This window comes from Prunus persica, chromosome G5 (genome assembly GCF_000346465.2).
Source record: "Prunus persica cultivar Lovell chromosome G5, Prunus_persica_NCBIv2, whole genome shotgun sequence".
Classification (NCBI taxonomy): Eukaryota; Viridiplantae; Streptophyta; class Magnoliopsida; order Rosales; family Rosaceae; genus Prunus; species Prunus persica.
Window position 1 is genome coordinate 913,164 of NC_034013.1, and position 22,832 is coordinate 935,995.

At 37.0% G+C, this 22,832-nt stretch overlaps 2 protein-coding genes across 5 annotated transcripts; one reads left to right on the top strand and one right to left on the bottom strand.

Moving 5' to 3' along the window:
• Window positions 5,504–8,454, bottom strand: LOC18778020 (protein seele). 3 transcript variants are annotated; one of them, XR_002271900.1, is made up of 10 exons: window positions 8,209–8,445; window positions 8,032–8,058; window positions 7,861–7,940; window positions 7,255–7,327; window positions 7,112–7,169; window positions 6,663–6,714; window positions 6,475–6,499; window positions 6,275–6,366; window positions 5,782–5,904; window positions 5,504–5,693 (listed from the first exon to the last, which is right to left on the bottom strand). XR_002271900.1 is itself a non-coding variant. In XM_020564925.1 (10 exons), exons 1-9 carry the CDS (start codon window positions 8,308–8,310, stop codon window positions 5,853–5,855), a joined length of 561 nt encoding a protein of 186 aa, XP_020420514.1. In that variant the 5' UTR covers window positions 8,311–8,454; the 3' UTR covers window positions 5,504–5,740; window positions 5,829–5,852. The 3 variants fall into 3 exon arrangements, 2 of the variants coding, with proteins under 2 accessions (XP_020420514.1, XP_007209653.1); XM_020564925.1 differs by having other exon boundaries at window positions 5,504–5,740; window positions 5,829–5,904; window positions 8,209–8,454; XM_007209591.2 differs by having other exon boundaries at window positions 5,504–5,904; window positions 8,209–8,444.
• Window positions 19,276–22,587, top strand: LOC18776497 (F-box/kelch-repeat protein At5g42350). Of its 2 annotated transcripts, none has more exons than XM_007211214.2 (2): window positions 19,276–19,476; window positions 20,417–22,587. In XM_007211214.2, exon 2 carries the CDS (start codon window positions 20,475–20,477, stop codon window positions 22,215–22,217), a length of 1,743 nt encoding a protein of 580 aa, XP_007211276.1. In that variant the 5' UTR covers window positions 19,276–19,476; window positions 20,417–20,474; the 3' UTR covers window positions 22,218–22,587. The 2 variants fall into 2 exon arrangements, with proteins under 2 accessions (XP_007211276.1, XP_020419628.1); XM_020564039.1 differs by having other exon boundaries at window positions 19,277–19,688.

The following is a 22,832-nucleotide window of genomic DNA, read 5'->3' on the forward strand; positions in this document are numbered from 1 at the left end:
AATCATATTTCTAGACACTGGTTGAGTTGCTGTAACGAAAACCTTTCAACTAAAGGGTCCGGTGTTAAAAATAAATTTAAAAACAAAAACTGTTATGTATCTATCAAGTATCCTTGATACCATGGTATCATTGGTCTTTGCATGATTGGGGCCCAGGGAGGGAAGCAGTAAAAAATATGTACCGACTTTCATTGATATTTATATGTAATGATGAATTAACCTTACCTTGTCCTGCTACAGTGTGCACTCAGATCTTGACATAAGATCGTGCTTACATCTCCTCCTCTTACAGATCCTTTCTTTATCATTTCTGCCAACTGCAAGAACAATTGCAAAATCAGAATACAATTGCAGAAAACCATTGATTAGTTGTATTATTGATAGCAAAAAGTATAAGATTATTAATTAAGTCACCTCATCTTCTGTTTCCTCAAGTAATCTGTCCCAAATAAATACACAAGTTGGGCTTCTGAATCATGGGAGGCTTAAAAATTGAAACTCCTCATTTTTCATATGAGAAGGATAGTCAGTTTAAAGCTTAAGAAATTGAAAATCTAGTAAAAAGAAAGTAGGAAAACAAAGTTGGCATCTTACCTTCCACAATAGGTCGATAAATCCTTTGAATATGCTTTAGCTTCTTGTTTACCTAAAAACGTACACAGACACACAAAACAAAAGGCATATGATTGTTCAGAATCTCATAATTTCATGAAACAGCTCAAAACATGAAATGATTGGTCTTAGAATGAATAAGAACTCCCTTTATTGATGTATGGTCTAGATAAACAACTCACAAGAATGAATGTAATTTTTCTTTCAAAATTTCTGCATTTTCTGTTATTCTAGGAACTCTCTCGGCAAACTGTTACACTAATAATTATGTTCTCTTTGATTATAAAAGAAAAACAGCACATTAGCCCGTTGCTTAGTGGCTAGATGGCTAGACAAGTAAGTCAGAGAAATCACTTGTTTAATGCAAAATGCCAACCTCAGTTTAAAGAAAAAACCACCTATAGAATCTTTTGTGTAGAAATACATACTTATTGTGAGGTTATCCCAGTTGTCCACTTTGATCCACTCTTTTCTGTTTGAATCTATCTGCAAAAGAAAACCAGAATGAGATAATTTTCAACAAACTAACTACATAATTTGATAGTAAGAAATCAATCTTAAATACATTAACCTTGTGAAGAGTATAATCCTGCATCTTTTTGCAAATTCCATCGAGGAGTTAACAACTCTAAGCTCACTGACTCTATTGGGTATACATTCGAAGAAGAAGTCACCAACCACTTGTAAAAGAAAGTGGACTAAAAACAACTTATACAACAAGTGATCACATATGGAGTAGTAGTGACTTATATGTTAAAACTCGTTCTGGATTACTGATTTGTATTGAGAATACACAAAGTCATCAGCACATGGGAATGGAGGCCAAGATCAATAGGTCAGCCAGGTCACTGACCGACTTCAACGGAGCAACCACAATCACTGTAGGAACGGTAGAGCTTGACGTCTACTCCCCACTAGTGATCAGTGCTCAGGCATTCATGATCATCGACGAAGTGCACCCTACAATGGCATCCTTGGCGGACCATGGATTGGCAAGATCAACAGTGATCAAGCGATGGCGAGAAAGTGCTCCGCTCAAGGGCTGAAGAAAACCAACCAAGCACATATTGTCCCTATAAATCAAATAGATCTGAAGGGAGAAAGACAAGCAGGGGAGGAAGCAGATCCCATTCCTGACAGTATAACAGACCATAAGGGAAAGGGAATAGCCATTCCCCAATATCAAGACCGAGAAGAGGGGATCTACCGAGGTCACCCCCAAAGAAGGATGGAAACCTGAAGCAGAATTCAAACTAGTACCTTTGATCTTGATAAGCCAAAAAAAAATACGCAGATAAGCTCGAGCCTAAGCCTAGAAGAGAAAGTGGAGCTTACAGCCTTTCTCCAGAACAATAAAGACGTGTTCGCATGGTCACCATCTGACATGACAAGAGTCGATCCACAAATCATCTGTCATCACCTTCATGTCAACACAACCAGCAGACCAGTAGTGTAAAAGAGACGCAACTTCACTCCCAAGCGAGTTGCCATCATCGAAGCCGAGATTGACAAGCTCCTAGCTGCCGGCTTCATTGAAGAAGTCTCCTACTTAGAGTGGCTAACCAATGTTATTCTAGTGACAAAGAAAGACCAAGTCAAGTGGAGAGTGTGTGTGGACTATATCGACCTTAACAACGCATGCCCAAAAGACAACTTTCCGTGCCAAGAATTGATCAACTCTTAGATTCAACTTCCAACAATCAACTGCTAAGCTTCATGGACGCTTACTTCGACTATAATCAAATCATGATGCATGAGGATGATAAAGCAAAGACTTCTTTCATAATTGAAAGAGGTACATACTGCTACAAAGTCATACCCTTTGGACTGAAGAACGTCAGAGCAATATAGCAGAGGCTCATGAACAAGATTTTCAAGAGCAGAACGGCAAGACTATAGAGGTCTACGTAGAAGACATGCTAGTCAAAGCTCCTCGATGAGCAGACCACATCACGAATCTTGCTAAGCATTTAGCCTGCTCCGAAAATACCACATGTAGTTGAACCCTAGTAAGTGCACATTTGGAGTCTTATCCAGCCGATTCTTGGGATACTTAGTCTCCCAAAGAAACATTGAAGCACTTCCGAATCAAATCAAGACCACCATCAATATGTGTTAATGTATGAATTTTGAGTTAATTTTTTGGCTTCCCTTGACAAGTTTGTAATAAGATTTGTATTGTATTTTATCAAGCTCAAGCTTAGTTTAAGAATAGCTACTCTAGGTGTTCTTAAACTAACATCTATCCTATGGAGGTTCAAGCAATTTGACAAAGGTAAGTATGCATTGCATATCATGGCATTAAAACTGTTTTCATAAAATGATGACTAGTCATCTGGATGACTAGTCATCTGGATGACTAGTCATCCTTGCTCTGTAGGATTTCCAGCTGGATAACAAACTTTTTTTGTCTTATTCTATTTTCTCTGTCGGCTGCCAGGCAGGCATTATGACCTAAGGGAATTTCTGTCTCTATAGGTTAGGGCTTTCCGAATTTGGTAGCCGTCTCTTTTGGGTGCAAGATTTGGGAAAGATTGCTTGGAAGCTTTCTCTTCTTCTTGCTCAACAGAGAACCATATATGTGATTCATGAGTTTTTCCGAAATGAATTCTATCTCTTGAAAAACTGCATGTGTCTTTGAATCTCATCTAGCTGCATAAATCACTCTCATTTATATCTAGGTTTGATTCAAGACTAATTTCTTCAAGAGAATGGTTTCTTGAGGAAATTGGTCATTCTCCTTTGAATCCAAATTCTGGTTTCGTTTTTGAGTTGGAGCTTGAAAGCTAGTGCCATGGGATGAACGAGCTGAGAAGGAGCTGCCATTGCCATGATGAACTCAGCTTCAAGCTTTGCTAAGTTGGAGAAGAAGATTGCACGAAGGAGGTATTGCTCATCTACCTAAATAGACCTAGGTGTTTCTTGAGCTTGATTGTGTTTCCTTTGTAAGAATCTTTTTCTACTTAGTGGATTGCCTGGTCGGTTGATGACCCCCAGTTTTTCCCAATGGTGGGTTTCTGGGTGAACAAATTCTGATTTGCTTATCTGTAATTTTTCTGGGTTTATGTTCTTGGTGGTTGATTAGTCATCTGTATCTGCTGTTTGTTGTTGACTTGATTAAGATGATTTCACACACCTTCACCATAGTTGTTGCTAGCACAAGGGACGCCTAGATTGACGGGTCCTTCTGAGTGCTTAGGTTGTCACTAGTAATCTTCTAGTGTTGCAGGTACCTTGTGGCATGATTTGTATGCAATCTTGATTGTGATTGTTTCTGACTATCTGTTGACTAGTCATAAGTGTGCTTAGTCAAGTTTTAAGTGTGTAAAGGTTATTGTGTTTTGGGAGTGTCGTTTAATTTACCCCTCGTCACCTAAGTGCCAATTTCAATATGAAGTCGCCTGCCATAACAAAGGAGATACAAATTCTAATGGGCAGAGCAGCAGCTCTCAACCGATTCCTTTCGAGATTCACCGGCAAGTGCTAGGAAGTGTACTCACTGTGGCAGTACTTGCCATTCTATGGAGCAGTGCTTTCAAAAGAACAGTTACCCCGAATGTTGGGATAGGTATAAAGAGCGAAGGGCCCATGAGGGCCGTGACAACCTCCCTAGCCGGAAGGAGGAAAAGACATCGTTTGTATTGCCACCTCTTGTTGTCGCCGTATCTCATGTGGTGTCCGTTACCTCTACTCCTTCTCCGATAGATTTTGCCCATCTCCAACAATCGGGTAATATTGGTCTAGCTCTCTCCTTGCTACTGATTCTCAAAAGGACCATGATTGGATTCTTTATTCTTGAGCTACTGATCATATGACGTTTCAAGCTTTTCTCATTCACCATCATCGTTTTCTTGCTTGTTCTACTATTGCTAATGTCAATGGTGTGCCCTCTCCAGTCACTAGTGCTGGAAGTGTTAATTTAACTCCCTCTCTCACATTGGACAATACTTTATTGGTTCATATGCTCTTTAATAATTTGTTATCTATTCCGCAAATAAGAAAACATTTAAATTATTTAGTATTAATCTATCATACTTTCTGTATTCTTCAGGATTTAGTAGCGGGGAGATTATTGAGCGTGGTACTAAGAGAGGGGGCTTGTACTATGTGGATGATGTGTGTGCAAGGAGAACACGCGATACAGCCCAGCTACCGAACCACAACAAAGGTTGTGGTCCAGCAGCCCGTTCGTGACGCATACCGTAGGAAGGAGAAGGTGCCACCATCTCCATCCAACGCGACCATTAGAGGATGCTCAGTAGATCAGTAAATAAAATTTATGTAGGTCAAAACTGTTAATTTGAAGGAGGCAATTAAAATGTCGTATGTGATAGATGATGGGTGTGAGTTTGGGTTTGGGTGCATTACACCCAAGAGGCTATTTTTAGAATTATGAAATTTTCATTAAATTCTAGTGCCTCTCCGAACTGATTGCTGTATAATCAGAAAATAAAAGCAGCTCTATACCAACTTTCCTTTAAAGCTTTCTCTCACAACAATTTTTAACAATAAGTGATTTTCTCATGTTTACCAAACAGGTTGGACTTTCCAAAATTTAAAAAAAAATAAAAATATTTATCACTCCAAATAATCAATGTCAAACGGGCACTTAGGGGTTGATTCATTTTTTGAGTATCTAATTAAGGCCCACATTCTTTATGGATTGTGAGGAGTTCGGGAGAATGTTTCATTCTGCTTATATTGCTGTGCGGAAATGTCATTCTGGGGAATTGTCATTATTCAGGGAGGGGATTTCCCTTTGGTTTTGGTATTCCTGTTAGGGGAGGAGGGGCTTTTTAGGAGGGACTTGGGTGATTGGAAATGGAGACCATCAATTTTTGGGCCATAAGTGCCAATGTTGGCTCTATGAGGAACACGAGTGACGCATAAATAAAGAAAAATTAACCAACTCCATTTGAGTTCTATGAAAGATGCATTAGCTCTGTGTCTTTAACTTGTATCAGTCTTGTATAAGTTGACAACAAATTGGTACATCATCGCATAAGTTTGGAAGCCAAATTTGCTGGCATCCGAATAAGCAAGTCACTTGGGCATAACACTTGATAACAACTTAAACAGACCAAACTCTGAATAAAAGTTAATTGGCTTGTGCTATCTCTTCTTGCTGGTGAAGCTTGCGCATAACACTTGATAAAAACTTAAACAGACCAAACTCTGAATAAAAGTTAATTGGCTTGTGCTATCTCTTCTTGCTGGTGAAGTATGTGAATGTGGGTAACTCAGAGCTCTCCGTCGGATTCATTACCATATCCATTTCCCTGATGCAATGCACTGCAGACAGACACAGTAAATAATTCCGGGGTATTATACAAAGGGGAACCCTGCTGGAAAGCATAACACAAAATAGCTCTGGACTGGAGAACTAATGCTCTAAGTTCTAATTGGTGGTTTGATTCGCAATGTCAGGACTCAGGATTAATCATATTTCTAGAAACTGGTTGAGTTGCTTCAACGAAAACCTTTCAACTAAAGGGTCCAGGGTTAAAAATAAATTTTAAAATAAAAACTGTTGTGTATTGATCAAGTATCCTTGATACCATGGCCTGATTGGTCTTTGCATGATTGGGGGCCAGGGAGGGAAGCAGTAAAAATATGTACCTACTTTCATTGATATTTATATGTTATGATGAATTAACCTTACCTTGTCCTGCTACAGTGTGCACTCAGATCTTGACATAAGACCTTGCTTACATCTCCTCCTCTTACAGATCCTTTCTTTATCAATTCTGCCAACTGCAACAACAATTTCAAAATCAGAATACAAAAGTATTAACGCTCAATGCAACCATTGATTAGTTGTTTTATTGATAGCAAAAAGTATAAGAGTATTAATTAAGTCACCTCATCTTCTGTTTCCTCAAGTAATCTGTCCCAAATAAATACATGAGTTAGGCTTCTGAATCATGGGAGGCTTAAAAATTGAAACTCCTCATTTTTTATAAGAGAAGGACAATCAGTTTAAAGTTAAAAAAAAAAAAAAATTGAAACTCTAGTAAAAAGAAAGTAGGAAAACAAAGTTGGCATTTTACCTTCCACAATAGGTCGATAAATCCTTTGAATATGCTTTAGCTTCTTGTTTACCTAAAAACGTACACATAGACACACAAAACAAAAGGCATATGATTGTTCAGAATCTCATAATTTCATGAAACAGCTCAAAACATGAAATGATTGGTCTTAGAATGAATAAGAACTCCCTTTATTGATATATGGTCTAGATAAACAACTCACAAGAATGAATGTAATTTTTCTTTCAAAATTTTCTGCATTTTCTGTATTTCTAGGAACTCTCTAGGCAAACTGTTACACTAATAATTAGTTCTCTTTGATTATAAAAGAAAAACAGCACATTAGCCAGTTGTTTAGTGGCTAGATGGCTAGACAAGTAAGTCAGAGAAATCACTTGTTTAATGCAAAATGTCAACCTCAGTTTAAAGAAAAACTCCACCTATAGAATATTTTATGTAGAAATACATACTTATTGTGAGGTTATCCCAGTTATCTACTTTGATCCACTCTTTTCTGTTTGAATCTATCTGCAAAAGAAAACCAGAATGAGATAATTTTCAACAAACTAACTACATAATTTGATAGAAAGAAATCAATCTTAAATACATTAACCTTGTGAAAAGTATAATCCTGCATCTTTTCGCAAATTCCATCGAGGAGTTCAACAACTCTGAGCTCACTGACTCTATTGGGTACACATTCAAAGAAGAAGTCACCAACCACTTGTAAAAGAAAGTGAACTAAAAACAACATATACAACAAGTGATCATATATGGAGTAGTGGTGACTTATATAATAAAACTCGGTCTGGATTACTGATTTGTATTGAGAATACACAAAGTCATCAACTCATCTACTATACTAGACTAGGATTTTTATTTATCTCAACATGAGATATTTGGATCATAATATTCCACCACGATTTCAAAACCCGTGATGGTAGCCCTCTCTTATTGCGGGTAGGCTCACTCGCCTACCATTGTAAAATAACTATGCATTATGTACATATATAATCTAACAAAGGCATTTTAGTCTAGCAAAATATCACCCCTTTCGTGAAGCTAGATACCCAATGTTAAGAAGCATACGTAAAACTTGAAACCGAATTAAAAGTGAAAATGAAAGTGTGCTTTTGTTTTGGGTCGTAAAATCATAAAGATCCTATTGTGTAAAACTGTGAGCATTCAAACTGAGAGGAGGAGGCAATCCAGGTAGTACCTGTAATCGATTACCTTCCCTCTCCGTTGACCAGTGGAGTCCAATCGGTGTCTCATATCCAAATGGTTTCTGGGTTTTTCCTGGAAAATTAAATCTTACGAATTTGAATCAGAAACTAATGCAATGTATAGACTTTGCAAAATTGAAAAGCATATGAATTAAAAATCTTACGTTGGAAAGTCCCAACTTGAGCTCCTCCTGCAAAGTTCCATTTGACACCGGAATTAAATTTCATTCCATGAAAAGAGTTTCTTTTTTTCTTTTTTTACAAGATCCGGAATTTCAATTTTCAAATTGCAGAAATGGGAAACAAGAAGAAGATGACAGCGAAAAGAAACGAGACTTTACCGCGACCGCATTGCACGCAGCGCATTTGTCATCGATGGAAGAAGCCACGGACAAAATTGTAAATATCAAAACCAACCTCACCACCATCGACCCTCCTCCCATCGGCTTTCTTCTTCTTCTTCTTCTCTTTCGAGCGCTGTAAGGGTGAATTGCAGTGAAATTGTAATGACTGACTCTGATTATTACTATACACTGGGCTGATGGCTGGGTCCGGATTCACTCGGTCAACCAACCCCTCCCGTCTCTCAAAAGGTAATAAATTGGCTTAATCTTATTCTTTTGCCCATACTTTTTTTTTTATTATAGAAAATTAGTTAAATACTCATTTCTAGACATAGTTCTATAAAAAAACTCTATACCATTTAATACATATAAACACACTCAAAAAAAATTCCAAAATTGACAGCTGTCGATTTCTTAAACTCAACTGCTATGTTGGATTACTGTTTTGCCCTTCTGCTTTGTCTATTAATCAACTCAATCTTCATCAACACACATCTCGAACTTTCTTCTTCTTCTTCAACAATCAAGCTCTGCTTCTAGCTTTTCTCCTAGTCCAATTCCCATTTAATCTTCATCATCTCCACCATAGTCCTCGCCGACTCCATCACCATAACCCGTCGTCGATTCACCTTCGCTCAAAACTCTATCTCCGATTTCCCTTCCTCCAACTCCGTCGGACGCTCCAATAAATGCACCATCCTTCTTCATCTCCGACGCTACCGTAATCATCTCCATTTCAATCTTCGTCGGCCGACAACACACCTCCAGTTCCTTCTCCAGCGTCGTCGAATCTGAGTGACGTCCACCACAACAACCTCAACGCATATGGAGTAGAGACCTTTGTTCAAATCAACAGGTATTTTAGCTTTTCCTTATAGCAATTTTTGTTTTACTGTGCATAGAGAATTGTTTTAGTTAATAGATTTGTTTGCACAGTTCCAAAAACGCCGATATGCCAAACTGGAGAAGTTTCGATGTGGGAAGAAGGGTTATGGGCTCAGGTTGCTTGATGATATATTTAAAGCGCAATTTCTCAGAGATTATGCAAAAGCCTTAAAAAGGGGTTCAATTTATGTGTTTGCTTAGCATATGATTGAATTGAGGTTTTGGCAATGGTGATATGGTGATTCAATTTGATTCTTCATTCTTTGGAGCACCGACGATGCTAGAGTTGGTGGTAGTCAAAATTTTGGGATGAGTTCTTGGCATAAAATACTTAATTAGTCAATATGAGTCATTGATGTATTGCTTTTTCTATTTTAGAATTATATAATATTTGGAATTAGTGATTTAGAATTCATTATGCTTGTTTTTCTCATTGTTGTTGACTTGTTTGGCTCTATATGTGTATGCTATCTAATGTTTGGTTACTGAGAAAATTGATAATTACTGTTCTTGGATTTAGATTCTCAGTGATCTAGGTTCTTTGTGATTTTAATGTGTAAAACACTATTTAGTGTTAACATGGTTTTGATGTTTGGTACTGTTTGGATTCTTTATCGTACCTATTATGCAAATGAAATGACGTAGTTGTTAACTTCCAGTAAGTGGTATGAACAGTTGTTATACTGTTCATACCCTGCAACTGAGATGATTTCTATGACATAGTATTAACAATGCACTTCTATGACATAATATTAGCAGTGTACTTCTATGACATAGTACTAACAGATTTTCAATAACAAAGCATGCTCTATATTTGCTCTATATTTGCTCTATATATAGCTATGCACTTGAAGTTTATGATATGCATAATGTAATTTTTACTAGGAAGATAGTGTTATGACATAGTATTAACAGTGTATTTTCTTTTTCTTGTAAAGGTATTTCGTTTTGCCTTTGCGATTGTTTCTGGTGAAACTGTGAACAATTGGAGGTGGTTTCTGCAAAAGATATCGGATGTCTTACTGGGCTCTTTTTGGGGTTTTTTGAGTTTTTTTTTGTATGAAATGATATTAACAATGCACTTCTATGACATGGTATTAACAATGTACTTCTATAACATGGTATTATCAATGTACTTCTATGATATGATATTAACAATATACTTCAGGCTTGTTGGGCTTGTTTTGGGTTTTTTTTGAGTTTTTTGTGTTGAGCTTATTTTAAGTTAGTCAATGGCAGTCATGTAATTTGTAGGAACTTCAACACCTATTTCTTATATAGTAAATGGATTTTGGGTGTGTTTCTAAAGTACATTTCATATAGGGTTTTTTTTTTATAATTTCAACCCCTATTTTTAGTATATTAGTGAAACTTCCTTTTTTTTAATTGAGAAAACAAGTTAAATACCCTTGCCACCTAAATTTGTTGCGTACATTGAAAATAAGCTACAAATTCATGGGGCAATTACCCAAGACCATGAGTCCACTTCCTTGTATCCAACTCCCATTCGAATCTTTATTCCTGTAAATTTAATTTGAACTAATTTAGAATATCGCTCGTACAGACTAATATATTTATTAGATAGCTGAGATATATAAATTGGAGATCGATTAAATTAGTCTACACCTGATCTGATAAGAAAAAACAATTTGATTAGTTAATCTAGTGGATTATTGATAAACAAATCCATATTCAATTTGTTAAGTAAAGTTAACGGATATTTGATTCAATAACCCAGTATGAAATTTATTTTACGAATTTTATCAATTAACCATTAAACGTGTTGTTCTTACCAACAACATACTCAGGGTAGTTTTCCATCATGGTCTAGTCATGGTGATCTTGACATAGGACATAGGCTCGCCGCCATATTTCTTGCTAATTCACCTATGTTATTGGATGCCAATACCAAAGACCGCTTGAATAGACAATCTTTCCCATCTGAATTCACCCTAGCCAGATTATTGCAACTCACACTTAGCTTATCCAACAAATATCCTTTCAAATTATATTGGGGAAAAAGAAGGGGATAGAAAACATGCATAGAGACAAAAACTCAAAAGCAAAAGGAAATAGAAAAGTCTGAAATGCATCAAAGGGAAAGCATGTCTTTTCCGAGAAGGAAACCCAAAACTCAACCCAAACACTTTGCTTATAAAATGCTTGCATGCTTACAATATATATATCTCTATCTATCTGCATTCAGACTTCAATCATCATTGTCCCATTCATTCATTCTCTAGTCTCGTGCATCCAGGAAGAAGCTGGAGATTCAGAAGATACGGGTCCTGATTCCATTCATTCATTTTCGAGTCGTGCATTTCGAGTCATGCATCCAGGAAGAAGCTGCAAATTCAGAAGATACGGGCCTGTGACTCCAGCAGCGAGGCTCAAGTGTTTGGTGTACCAGGACCTTCAATTGTTCGATATCCATATGTTCATTCGATATGCTCTTCAATCTCTTTTTCTGCATCAAACAATTAATTTTCCGCATACACACAAACAAAATTCAAGCAAACCAAAACCAAAATATATCTAGTTTCATTATACTACTTACTGGTTTGCGCCTAGGTGGTTGTAGTTTCATCATAGGCACTGTAGACTGCTTCTTGTGCCTCGTACCAAATGCGGGCTGTTCCAAAAAAAATCACCACACTCGCCCAAGTCACAACATGCCCTTATATATCCAAAATAAATTGCATGAAAATAAAGAAAACCAAGTCACACAAAGCACAGTGAATTACAAATGACCTAGGCATTTCATTCTTCCTGACACTTCATTGCACTTATTGTCATGCTTGTCTGAATGATCATGCCTGTAAAATCGAAACTAAGTTTATTTGCTTCATTAAAACTTCTATTCTATGTGTAACTTCATATAGTCTTAAACTTAATTGAGAATCATAATTGCTTACGTGACAAATACTGAAGGCTTGATTTGTGGACAATCAAGCCGAGGGAAACAGTAAGTTTGTTTGGCCTTGATGTCAGCATGGCCGACAGGTTGATTGGAACCATAGTCTGAGACTAACATTTGGAACACCACTCTAGACGAAAACAGCACACATTCAACTTTAAATCAATTCCAGAATGCAGGATGCACATCAGGCCACCATCATCGAGATGGGTGAGGGTATAGCTATCGTCTAGAGGAGGACGAAATATCTTCCGAAGCTCATCTAGCTCCGAATACGGTCGAGGGATGCCATGGGAATCCAACTTATAAGTAAGAACAGAAAACGCGCTGGGCCAACTAGAAATCCCTCACATTCTGCAAAACCATAAGCGGATGCATCCAGGAATTCAAATGCATCCTCCCATTTCTCGTCATGAGTGTTAAAGATGTAATATTTGTCAGTTCGAAATCAAGATCTTGTGGCCCCAAACGTGCCAGTCGTTGGCAAAAATATTAGGGAATCCACGATGACCAAAGATGAATGGGGGATTTGGAAGAACTTTCCATGACCCAGATATAGGATTGAAAACCTCAAAAAGGGCTAGAGATTTTTCTTCGACGGGCCCTCCTCGATACTCTGTGGCCAACACATAAATTTTGCCCTCGATGGTGAACACGAATGGATCCAACTTAGGACCAGACAATGCGGGAAGGTTACTCTTGCAGAGGCCCTCTGGATCATCAGGATTGGGTTCACACGCAAAAACCTCAAGGTTGGGCGGCTGCAAAGGAAAGCGACCCCCCACAATATACGATTTGGAATCCGCAATCATATATATGCCATCTTAGTCGGCAATCTTCTTCCGTCTGGAAAACAAGAACCATGCACAAGCTTAAACTCAGGCCTTCGACGCCTCTGAGACTTGTCCAAAGAACTCCATGCCAATAATTTACTGATATCCAGAACGCATAGTTCTTCGTGCATCTGCATATACATAAACAGATGCTTCTTCTGCATGATTGATCTTATAAAATTGTTCCTTTCCTTTTGCGTCAACCAACCTGTCAGTGAAAGAGTTTTTAATTAGGAAAATGCTAGGGAGACCAACTTTAGATACCAACTTGTGTACCAACTCTCTAATAGAGTGTGGGACCCATTGTATTGGTGGGCTCCACCTCTATTAGAGAGTTGGTACACAAGTTGGTATCTAAAGTTAACGCAACCCTAAATTACAAAAAATTGACTTGCAAAATGTCGAAACAAAGTAGGTATATTTTATAAAGAAGTATAAAGATGTGTTAACCTTAAATATAATAAAAAATAAATCTAAATAATAATATAACTAAATAAATAAGTAACCAATAAGGACTCGCCAACACAAAAACTGGAGGGGTTTTAGTTTTACAAGAAAACAGAGATTTGCTAGGAGAGATTGACAAAAAGAAAAACGAATCCTAGATTACAATAATTAATTGCAATTTGCATGCATACACCCAACACCAACTCGTAAAAGTCTGAAAGGCCAACCTAATTATTTATATATTATTTCTCCACAGCCGTGCGCCCTAATTGCAGATAAACGAAATTTCAACAATCACGAAAAGTAGGAAATTTACTATGAAATCTGAAGCTTATTATACCTGCAGATCACGATAGAAAGCAATCCCACCCACGCGTGGCAAATTGATGGGAGAGATGAGATGAATATATATACGAGCCCTCAACTGAAATCCTATATCTTTATATCTTTAAATACAAGTACAACTCTATGGGGAAAAAAAAGAAGAGGATTAAGATGAAAAGAGCAGTTTTTTTATTTTTGGAGAGAAAATGAAGGAGCTTATTAATCTACTTGCGTATGTGTTGAAAACCAAATTAATTTTAACCCGATTTGAAATTGACCTTTTGTTTATATTTAAATCAAGGATATATCCATGGCCAATAATTTTTAAAATATCGTCCAATTTTCTGTCAATACTAAAAGCAAATTGGCAATTTTCAGGACAATAAAAACTATATATATATATAATTAAAAAACGTTGTAAAAATTAAAAAGTAAGAATATATTTTTGAGAAACAAAGAAAAAAAATTGTCCACCCAACCTCTCATCCTCTTCAATGTGTTCCTTGTTTGTGTCGAAATTTAGGGCTAGGGTAGGGCTAGCGACGGAGAGATCGTCGGGAAGGAGCATTGGAGATTGAGGAATTTGGTGAAGTTGAAAATTTATTTACACTAAGACCTCCTAAGGCAAAATCCCTTTTGATTTTAGAAATTGTACTAACACCATAAGGTTTCAAATTATTTTCACAAAACTCATTCCTTTTATTTTCCGGTCAAAAAATTGATGATTTTATTCAATAAACTTCTTGAAATGACAAAATTAATCTCAACAATTAGACCTCTTAGGTGTGTATGTATCAAATCTTTGAGTTTAACTTTATCATTTGAAGAAATATTTTTTTAATTTACGTCATTAGCAATTTTTAGGTGGAAAATTAACTTGCACGTTCAATTTCAAACGTACTTTTGTTTTCGTCAAGTGTTCAAACTTAAAGCTTCTAATATATAAATAGAATATAGCTCTTAATCACGTGCGTGCAAGCGGAATTTTTTAATCACAGTTTATAAAATATTAATAGTTTCTTTTTTTTTTCTTTTATCGGCGTAAAATATTGAGACAGACATCTAGAAAACACAAGTGATAAAAGAAAACTTTTAAGACGACTATCTAGAAAAATACAATTGCAAAATTAGAAAAAGAAACTTTGTAAGTCACACACACGCATGTACCATGTTGGAAGTTTCTTTATTTCTTTTTTTGTAATTGATTTAGGAGTAGTCTCCAAGTAAACCTAGGATTCCTTGTAGGGTTTGTAAATCTTTGTATAAATACTTAGCCTTTTGGCTTTATCAATATAACGAAGAATTGTTCTTCTTAAAAGCAATATCAATTTGACATGGTATCATAGCACCGATTCTAGATGTCTCTTTGTTTTCAAACCCTAGTCGTCTAACTCTTCATAGGTGACACTAGCAAAACCTCCCAAACATAAACCATGGATCATACTGATCCCTACTTCTTGCAATCCTCGGATCATCCGGGGCTTGTTATTGTCCCAACTTCTTGATGGAGATAATTACAGCACGTGGCGCCGCACGATCATCATTAGTCTTAGTGTGAAAACTAAATTAGGGTTTGTTGATGGCACTATCAAACCTCTCTCTGAAAAAGATTCCAAATACCCCTTGTGGCGTTGCTGCAATGATATGGTGATGGCTTGGTTGTTGAATGTCATCACCCAAGCCCTTGCTAACAGCATCATCTATGTCGACACCCCTACTGAAGTTTGGAGTGATCTGCAGGATAGATTCTCTGTTGGCCATCTCACTTAGACCTGGCAATATCGTACACGACCCGTTAACACGACACGAATTCACACAAAAAAATATAGTATTTGGTTCTAGGTTATCGTGTCGTGTTGATATTGTGTTAACCCGTTAGCCACACATTAAGATAACGTGTCGTGTCGTGTCAATTCACAAATACCCGTTAAGATCAGGGGTATTTTTGTAATTTCATATTTGTCTTTTTGTGTTTTTTTTTTCCCTTTCTCTCTCTCCCCAACTTGTTAGACAACAAGAACATATTCACTCAGTTAGCTAGCCATGGCTTCCTTGTTCAGTATCAAACTACTCACTTGAGCAAATATCACCATCACCATTCCCATAAAAAAGAATTGAAATCCCCATCCCCATATGCAATAAGGGCGGTGGGTTGGGTGACATCCAAGCCGAAAGAGGTAGCAGCTAGGTGAGTAGTCAATTGAGATTTGTTCTTCTTAGAGATACCACCGATGCTACTGCTTTTCCTTTACCTATAGAAACATTTCATATTTATATTCCCTGGTTTTGATCTTGTTGCTATCCCTTAACACCTCTCTCTCTCTCTCTCTCTCTCTCTCTCTCTCTCTCTAGATCTATTTCCTTCCCACCAAAGGCATTGCACGCTAGATTCTTTTTTTTTATTTTTTATAATAATTATTTTTGTTTTATGTTTTATTTTATTATTATTTATTTATTTTATTCTTAACGAGTGAAAACGGGTCGTATTCGTGTTTGATATTTTTCAATTGTTTTCTAAATGTGTCGTGTTGTGTCAACTTGTTAAGAAAAACAAGTTGACACAAACACTGCAAACATGACAAGAATGTTAGGACTAATCTCACTCGTGTTTTTTAGATGCGAAAGACCATCGCTGAAAACAAACAAGGGCAGCAAATCGTCTGCCAATACTGCACAAAATTGAAATCTCTTTGGGATGATTTGGGCTCTTATCAACTGTACCACACTCAACCTGTGGAGCTTTAAAGGTGTTGCGAGCACGCGAAGATGAAGAGCAAGTCGTACAATTTTTGATGGGTCTCAATGACTCATAAACAACCATTCAAGGCCAAATTTTATTGATGCAATTTGTCCCTTCTTTAAGAAGGCTTATTCCATGATTATGAAGGAGGAACAACAACGTGAAGTGGGAGAACACACTTCATCTGACGTCGCTCATGCCATGAACGTGAGTAACAAAACGTACAAGTCTCCTGGCTCATCCTCCTCGAGCAACTCCAAAGTACAAGAGACCAACTCTTCCAAACAAACTGCTCAAAAAAGCAACTCACGCCGACCTCTCTTTTGCACCTATTGTGAGGATACCACCCATCTGGTTGATAGATGTTTCTAGCTACATGGCTTTCCGCCTGGGCACAAAATTCATGGCAAATATGTTAAGCTACCCAATCAATCAAAGAAACCATCCACGGCAAATCAAACACAATCCACTCCACTACATGCCAAAGAAGGTTTCAAATTTTTCGCTGAGGAGTACGCTCAACTCAAGTCTTTGCTTCGTAAAATGCCTTTCTTTTATGCCTTCACGGCCTCATCATCCACAAATCCTTGGATACTTGATAGTGGAGCCATCGATCACATTGCGCCTCCTTCCGGGCTATCTGTTACTACCTCACTCAACTCCACTGCTGATCTTACTAATGGATCTCATGCAAGAATCAGTGGCCTTAGTTCCTTATCTTTGGTTCCAAATTTATCTGTTGATGAAGTTCTTTGTGTGCCTTCCTTTCATGTTAATTTACTTTCTAGTGGCAAACTTACATTTAGTCTTAATTTTTCTATTCAATTCTTTGTTACCTTTTGTGTCTTAGAGGACCTGGCTTGGAAGAGGATGATTGGCCTGGGGAAACAATTTAATGGCTTATACTACTTGCTTACGAAAGAGAGCATCACCACTCCACCATCCACATCCAACGCCACCACATGTCACCTCAATCACAAATCCATTGCTGAATATATACACTATATGCACTGAATATTTGTAGTAGTTTCAGTTTCAGCCCATCAAACTGTTATAGATTTTATGTTTTGGTGTTTTTGAGTTTGTTTTTCTATATAATTTCTCGAATTTTACTCTAATGTTTAAAGAAAGCAAACTTGTTGATTAGGAAATCGCAATAAAAGTGTAGTTATGTTAGATATGTACGTAATGTTGTTTTAATATCAAATATATATACATATTGTAGATATGAAGAGGACATGTAGAGGATCTACTGATCATCTCGACTTGATAGAAAGCGTCCTACAGCTGCATCAAGGAGACAAAGATTGGATAGGTTAATTAGCCTCTCAAGAGGACCAGCGTAAGCATGGTCCCTAGCACCCCTCCGAGGATACTATAGAGGTTCAGGGTGTGGCAGCTAGTCATGTGTTCGGTACTGGTCTAGCAAACGTAAGCAGCGACGACCATGCAACTAAACACTTGAAAAATGCAAAAAACAAAAGTAACTATGCTTATGTTTTGACCAATATAAAGCATATAAATCTAGTTAGGGTTTAGTTACAAGAACAAGAGTTTAGCAACGTGTTACGTGATAGTTGGAGAACAAGTATAAGAAATAAGTCTGACTAGGATTGCAGGAACGTATATTGTTATGATGGGTATAGTGATAAGCAAGGGCGGATTTACACTTGGGCTAGAGTGGGCTCCAGCCCAGTGCTGAATTTTTTATTTTTTTATTTTTAATATTAAATATTTTTTTTGTGTGTGTGTAGTTTTAGTGGTTTAAACCAAATATATCTAAAGTAAATAATAGTCTAGCCCTCTATTTAAAATAAGCCCAACTCTCTATGTAGAAATAAGCCCACTCTTGAAGCATATAGGAAATAGTAAACATGCAATCCATAACCTATATAAATTTGATTAGAAGCAAACATCGAAAATTTTCTTCTAGCCACCCAAAACGCCATATTTGAACCTTCAGAGCCTAGAATAAATAGCTCTCCCCCTCTAAAAAATTGTACCAACCTATCTTCAGTGGGTTCATCAATCTTGGTAAGTTTTTTTTTTGTTTTTTTTTTATACTCAATTTCCAATTTTAATTGTTGTTGTTAAGTTTTTATGATTTAGGGTTCGGGTGAAAACTTTTGGGGATTGTTATATATGTTTTATTTTTGCAACTTAAATTATTAATTAGTATATATGATTTTTCGTGTTTAGTATTTCTTGTTAGGATATCATGTTACATGATGATAATAGACCAACAAAGAGAGGAAAAACTATTCTTCAAAAAAAAGGGTAACGATAACAAGGATACACATACACTTTCTGCATATAATGTTGATACTTCAATTCTTGAGGAACTTTCTCAACTCGGATTTCAAGTAGTTAAACAATGTTTTTGATTTGGTATTTATTTATATTTTGTACTTCTTTGTGTTATATTTGCTCGTAATGTGGCCTTATTTGATTTATAAAATTTTATTCACATTTTTGTTTCATGAAGAAAAAAAAAGGCTTATAATATATCTCCTGTAAAAAAATAAAAAAAATAAAAAAAATAGCCCTTTCCTATTAAAATTCCTGAGTCCGCCATTGGTGATAAGATTTATTTTATATTTTAAATGTTCTTTGTCTTTAACAGTAATTACATATTAGGGTAAAATAAATTATTCATTTTTAAAATTAATATTAGACCAAAAAATAGGATTGATGGGTCCAAATAAAATTACCCTAAAATTAAGTGTGATAAGCAAAAATATGGAGGAAAAATCTACTCATTATATTCCCTTTTTAGAATTTGATAAATGAAGTGGATCAAGTGAAAGGCCACGTCACTGTACTAAATCCAGCCCCGACCACGACCACAACCTACCACTCTAAATATTCTTTATTAATTAATTCAATTCCCATTATAAATTAAAAAAGATAAACAAATTCAATCAATCTTTTACGATTTCTTTTGATTAAAAAATTCGAAAAATCGAATTTCATAATACGAGAATCTCATCAGATTGAGCCTCCTCCTTTTTCTCTCTCTCTTTACCTTCTTCTTCTCTATTGTTCAATCTTACAGCTCACCTCAGATCCCTCACTGCAACAGTGCTTTGCTCTGCTTAAGGCAAAGCACCTCTGCGTTTGTAAGTTTTTGCCTTTTCATCTTTGTCTTTTGCTTTTCAATTTATTCCAAATCAATCGATTCGAACGTGCCTCTTTCCAATTTACTTCTCCTTTCTTTCTATTTCTCTTTGTTTCTCGGCAACCAAACATATGGCTTTTTCGTTTTTCATTTCTGTTTACGGGGTTCGCATTCGTATCTCAAAATGTTGATCTCATTACGGTGCTGATTCCAGTGAGTTGCTGCTTTTTGCTTCTCTTTTATTTTCTCAATTATCGGCAACCAAATGGACTACATATCTTTTTATTTATTTATTATTATTATTTGCTCTTTCATTTGGATTTGAATGTTATTGGATCATCTAGTATTTTAAAATTATTAATTCATGATGATTTCGTCTTCTTGCTTTGTATTTGTTCTGTTTTAGTGTAATTTTTAACTCCTCCTATGTGGAATTTGACAGAATGTGTTGTTACACACATAGTTTATTCTGAGCTAGTTCTTTGCTCTGTGTTTGGTTGCCGAGAAAACTGATGGTAAAACCCGGAAAGGGCAAAAGTAATTCTTAATTTTAATCTTTGACTTGTGTTTGTTATATAGTTTTTGTGCAAGTTTTAAGTATATGTCTCCTTTGGTTTTTTGGGTTCTGAGATGGAAATGTGTTTATGAGGATTCTTGTCCTGAGGTCCAAGGACTTCAGTGGTTGTACAATACTGAGTTTCGTTTCAGAAATAAAATTTCTTTTCGTGTAGCCTAAAAGGAATAACATTTCCTTTTATTTTCAAGGATATAGTGTTTAACAACCCCAACACTATCTTGAATATGCTGCACATGGTTTCATTGCTCTTATTCCATTTACATTTTGGGATTGCCATAAATATATGGAGATCTGTGTTCTAATTCACCCTTCTGGGCTTGCACTCTTGATTATTATCTTATGCTTATGATTTTGCTTCTATTAGGGTTCATGACATTGGTAAGACAGTGCATGCCTTTGCGTGCTAATGACTATAGAACAGAATGTATTCGGAGAGACTCTCTGGTGAAGAATCTCTTCGCCAAGATTTTGAAGCTTTGAGTGTGTCAAAGCGTCTGATGAGAAGTGTTAGCCAGAAGTTGAGGAAGAAGAATCAGAGACCTGGAGGAGAAGAGGAGGATGATGCCAGGGGAATATCTTTGAGGTGTCTTACTCTGTATGGTAGGGGTGGGGGTTGCAAAGTAGGTGCTGACACAGGGGATGATTTTGGGGATCCGAGTAACCGGAGGAGGTCAAGTGCCAGCGATGAAGGCAAGGGATACAGACCAATATGTGGTACCGAGGAATCTGGAATGGACTGTTTCTCGTATGGGGTAAGGGAGAGATTTTGGAAGAAACATAACAGAAAGGATTTTGAGCTTGAAGAATCAATAAGAAATAGCAGAATGCACATTTTTCTTCCAGATGACATATTGGAAATGTGCTTGGTGAGGCTCCCGCTAACCACTCTCATGACTGCACGCCTTGTATGCAAGAAATGGAGACACTTGACTACTACTCCTCGGTTCCTGCAGATGAGACGGGAAGGCTCACATCAGAATCCATGGCTGTTTATTTTTGGTGCTGTTAAAGATGGTTATTGCTCTGGTGAGATTTATGCATTGGATGTGTCCCTAAACCAATGGCATGTGATAGGTGCTGATATTCTAAAGGGGAGGTTCATGTTTTCTGTTGCTAGTATCCAAGATGATATTTACATTGTTGGTGGTTGCTCAAGCTTGAACAACTTTGGGAGGGTGGATAGGAGCTCATTTAAGACACACAAAGGGGTAATGCTGTTCAGTCCCTTAACTAAATCTTGGCGTAAAGTTTCACCTATGAAGTATGCAAGATCAATGCCTATTTTAGGAGTTTCTGAGGTCACTTCAGATTTTTCCACCAGTCAAAGTTATCAAAATCGCCAAGATAGACGTATTCCCAGATCACGGTTAGGTGGAGTGTCAGATGTTTATGAAGATCCTCACAGGCTTTCTCTTAGGCGTCAATGCAGATATGCTGTTGATGAAAATGAGTCTTCGTTGTTGCCCAATAGAAAGTCATATAAATTTATAAAGCAGAAAAGTGATCACTCATCCATGAAGAGTCATAGAAGGTTTGTGATCATTGCTGTAGGCGGTCTTGGATCATGGGATGAGCCTTTAGATTCTGGAGAAATATATGATTCTGTCTCTAAGAAATGGACAGAAATTCAAGGGTTGCCTGTGGACTTTGGGATTGTTTGTTCTGGAGTTGTTTGTAATGGGATGTTTTATGTTTATTCCGAAAGTGATAAGCTCGCAGGATATGACATAGAAAGGGGTTTCTGGATTGGAATCCAAACCTCTCCTTTCCCACCCCGTGTTCATGAATATTACCCGAAATTAGTATCTTGTAATGGCCGGCTTTTCATGCTCTCTGTCTTCTGGTGTGAAGGGGATGGTCAGATAGGCCGGAGAAACAAGGCTGTTAGAAAAGTATGGGAGCTGGATCTCATGTACCTTAACTGGACCGAGGTCTCAGTGCATCCTGATGCTCCAATGGACTGGAATGCTGCGTTTGTAGCAGACGGGAACATGATATTTGGCATTGAGATGTTCAAAATATTTGGTCAAGTATTGGATTTTTTTACTGTATGTGATGTGTCTGATATGGAGATGAAATGGAGTCATATCTCAAGGAACCATGTAACTCATGAACTGGATGCGTCTTCGTGCTCGACTAAATCAATGGCTGTACTACATCTGTAAGTGCACAGCTTGTAAAGTTCTCCGCGCATTGTAATTCGCAGAAACAGAAAATTACACGCATGATCTTGAACTCTCACTCACGAGCACTTTGGGCGTACCTGCTACTGGCAAATTTGATGTTGAATCCTCTCGGTGTAATCATTTTGTATCCTGGTGTAGATTTGAATGGAGGTTCTTAATAAAAACCCTGAATAGAGAGATAAGGTATGCTCATGTAGTCTTGGATGTTATTTGTTCACCAACATTCATAAAATTGATTCTGTAATTTATGTCTCCCCTATGTTAATTGTTTCCACCTCATGTGTTGTAATTATATTGAATTTGGTCCTGCTGTTATTATTTCTAAAATGAGCATCAACATTTTTGGGCACTTTCAAGCCTTCTAAAATTTTAGCAGGGTTGGGTTCCCTTTGGCTCTGGTTGTCAGCGGTGCAGAATGCACGCTGGATACATGGAGATGGAGCATTCTGATTCCGATCCGTTCAGTGATATGCATAGCCTGCTAACAAAATATTTGCTTTATACAAACAATTTTTATATATTTATTGGTTAATTTTTACCGGTCCATTCTTATCGTTATCGCTATGTAGTGCTCATATAATCAAAACGAGTTTT